This window comes from Octopus bimaculoides, chromosome 5, assembly GCF_001194135.2.
Source record: "Octopus bimaculoides isolate UCB-OBI-ISO-001 chromosome 5, ASM119413v2, whole genome shotgun sequence".
Taxonomy (NCBI): Eukaryota; Metazoa; Mollusca; class Cephalopoda; order Octopoda; family Octopodidae; genus Octopus; species Octopus bimaculoides.
Window position 1 is genome coordinate 52,973,425 of NC_068985.1, and position 3,260 is coordinate 52,976,684.

Genomic DNA, 3,260 nt, shown 5'->3' on the forward strand with positions numbered 1-3,260 from the left:
AATGAGATGGAATATTTACAATGATGGGTATGTGATCATGAATTAAAATATATACTGAGACCAAAGTTGGTTATGCGATCATATTTAGTCGTGTTCTGTATTTTTTGATGAACTAATTTTCTTTATTTAAACTTTATTGTACAGAAATTGATTCTTTGCACTGGTAGACGGTGAAACTGTGAAGTTTGGTTGGATATTACCTGCACATCTCTCTATGTGTTCACTCAAAGGAATCTGGTTGTATTGCGGGAACCGTAGCTGTTCCTTATGTGGTGTGGTTTTCCGTCTCAGTGTCATACTCGTCTGTCCTGTATAGTGATGACCACAAGACGAACAGCTTATAACATAAATTAGTTTCTCAGAAGTACAAGTGAAGTTGGTTTTAATCGTGAACCTCTCTCCTGGCTTGAATAGGAATTCAGAGGCTTCCAATAGGTTGGGGTATGTTCCACAGTTTGGGCATCCACATTTTTTAACCGTTGATTTCGTGGTTGTTGTGTAAAGGTTCGCATTTGTTAGAGGTCTTTTCAGCGATTTGTGTTGCTTTTTGCATTTGATGAATTTGTTTTCAGAATGTTATTCATTTTGGCATAGGTAGGTTTTGTACAAGAGTGTTGTATGCCTCATTGTTTCTAGGGTCGTGAGTTGATATATACGGTAGTGTTTTGATATGAAAAGTGGTGTTGCGCTTCGTTACCCTTAGTGTTTTAATGCCTAATTTCTTAGCACGCTTACTTCCATCGTCCATAAGTGAGGGTGGATATTGTCTTTCAGTTAGTACTGTTCTGAGGTCTTGAAGACGAAGGTCCCGAGTATTTCCATCAGACACTATTGTGCAAGTCCTTTTTGCTACATTAAAGGGGACATTTCTTTTGGTGTGTTTCGGATGGCATGAGCTAAACAGGAGACATTGATTCGAGTCCGTTGGTTTATGAGAAATGTCATAGGGAGCTGTTCTTTGCTATATTGAATTGTAAATTGAATGTTAGGGATTATATTAGTTAGTATTGATTTAAATTCCAACAGTTTATCAAAGGTTTCCTTCTAAATGATAAAGTAGTCATCCAGGTATTTTTTCCATATTTTTGCTATGACACTTCATATATGGTGAATTCAAAATATCCCTTTATTAGGTTCGCAAGTACAGAGGCTGCTTTCGTTCCCATCGCAATTCCACATTTTTTACGATAGTAGATGTCACCAAATAGGAAATAATTCTTCTGAAGTATAAATTTTAAAGTTTCAATAATAAAAACCTGGTTTATGCGTTCCAGAAGTACTTCGGGATACTTTTCCAGTCAAAGTTTTATTGCTTCTATTTCATAGTCATATGGGATGTTGGTGTAAAGATTAAATTAACAGCATCGAAGGAAACCAATAATGTCTCTTCATTAGTTGTTTTTGGTAGGTGCTTAAGCATGTCTGAATCATCTCTAACGAACCTTTTGATATATTTCAGCAAGTATTTCAGTAGGATGTCTAGAAAATTGCACAGGCTGGGCTAGCTATAATGGGTCTTAACTTTAAATCTTTTGGCGCTAAGCTTTTTATGTATTTGCCTGGTAATTGTTTGCAGGCTTCATTAATCATCTTGCTCTTGAGTATTTTAGGTAGGCCGTAAAAAACATTAGGTTTACATTTAACGTTTGTGATGTAATCTATTTCTTTTTCTGTGGGGCCTTTTCCATGTAGATGAATTAAGGATGCAACATTTTTCATTGTATTTTGTTGTTTATAGTTTACAGCTTTTCCGCAGAAGGTATCGTTTTCTAGCATGGATAATATTAGGTTTTTGTAGTACTCTGTGTCCATCAGAACTATAGTACTTCTTTTGTCTGCTTCTTTAATTGTCAATTCTTAGTCGTTTTGTAGCTCAATTAGATTTTTCCAATGAAGTACTTGTATGCTGTCAACTTAATGTGACAGTCCCCTGAAGGGAATAGTACTACTGTTGGTTAGACCTAGGAAGCTGCACCGCTTCCTGTCGGCCTTGACACATTTCCTGTGTCCTTATGTTTACAAGAGGCAGACAAGTACCTCCACCCAGCTAAGCCTGCATCCAGAGACATGTTTCTGAGTGTTTGCTCGTCATTAGTCTGGAGTAGCATGACCTGCTTGTCTCCCTCTTGTAAACAAGGACACAGGAAATGTGTCAAGGCCGACAGGAAGCGATGCAGCTTCCTAGGTCTAACCAACAGTAGTATTATTCTTTTCAGCGGACAGTCACATTAAGTTGACAGCATACAACTACTTCATCGTATCACTACTGCATAAATCTCTCTGAGAGATTTAGAAATGTATTATTTCTAGATTTTTCCATTCGAGATTGTTGAGGTTTGAATTAATTTTTCGCTGATGGAAAGTATTTGAGAAATTTTGAATATGGTCGCAGAAGTTAACTGTTTTATTCCTAACTTTAAGCGGAAGATAATTGCTTCTGTTTTTCATTAGTGATTCATCCTCATTGCTGTAGTTAATTAGCGCTTCTGTGAGTCGTAGTTTTCTTCAGAATTCCAAAATATTGTCTTTAATTCCATTCTGGTTAGATCTTCGTGGGGTTCGGATAAATTTTAATCCCTTAATTAGTATACTGATTTTTGTTGCAGAGATAGTTTTCATTGATAAATTCATTACTTTGGGTTTCTCCTGTATGTTTTGTTCCAACGTGTGCCCCTGTTTCTCTAGACTCGGTCTAAAAGATGTTTACTGTAATTTGATTGGTAGAATTATCAGTGCTCTTAATTATATTAGGATTGCTGGGAGCCTGATTTTGCTATCTGGGTAAATTGGTTGGAAATATATAGTTCGGGTTTCTTCGTTGGTATAAATTATCGGGGTTCATAATTATGTTTGAGATGCTGAGGGGTTGGTTTTGCTGTCTGGGTAAATAGGTTGGAATTCCGTTAGTCGAGTTTCTTCGATGAGGGGTAGAAGTCCCTTGGATCTTATTTGTTGGTGAGGAGAAATAATTACTCCTAAACCAAGGTTGGTTTCTTCTTGTATTTCATATTAGATTTAGAGTGGTTTACTTCCAAGCGAGAAATTAGTTTTGTGCGTTTGTGTACTTTAGATGTTTATAGATTGATCTAGTTGGACCTTTATTTCTGTAGATGTATTTGTTCTAGACACTTTCAGGAAGGGGTTATCTGAACTGTAGTCTCTTTAAAACGGAGTTTCGTAACTAAAGAACTGTGTGTGAGTGTACACTTACACACACACACACACACACAAATATATATATATATATATATATATATATA

At 36.3% G+C, this 3,260-nt stretch overlaps 1 protein-coding gene across 1 annotated transcript in view; it reads left to right on the plus strand.

The window, feature by feature from the left end:
* LOC106883855 (scavenger receptor cysteine-rich type 1 protein M130) overlaps positions 1 to 3,260 on the plus strand; it is a 105,302-nt gene that overhangs the window by 64,485 nt on the left and 37,557 nt on the right. Inside the window, exons 15-16 of the mRNA XM_014934994.2 lie at positions 1,327 to 1,404; positions 2,607 to 2,781. Of these exons, the coding sequence (XP_014790480.2) occupies positions 1,327 to 1,404; positions 2,607 to 2,781 (253 nt within the window). The remainder of the gene's footprint in view (positions 1 to 1,326; positions 1,405 to 2,606; positions 2,782 to 3,260) is intronic.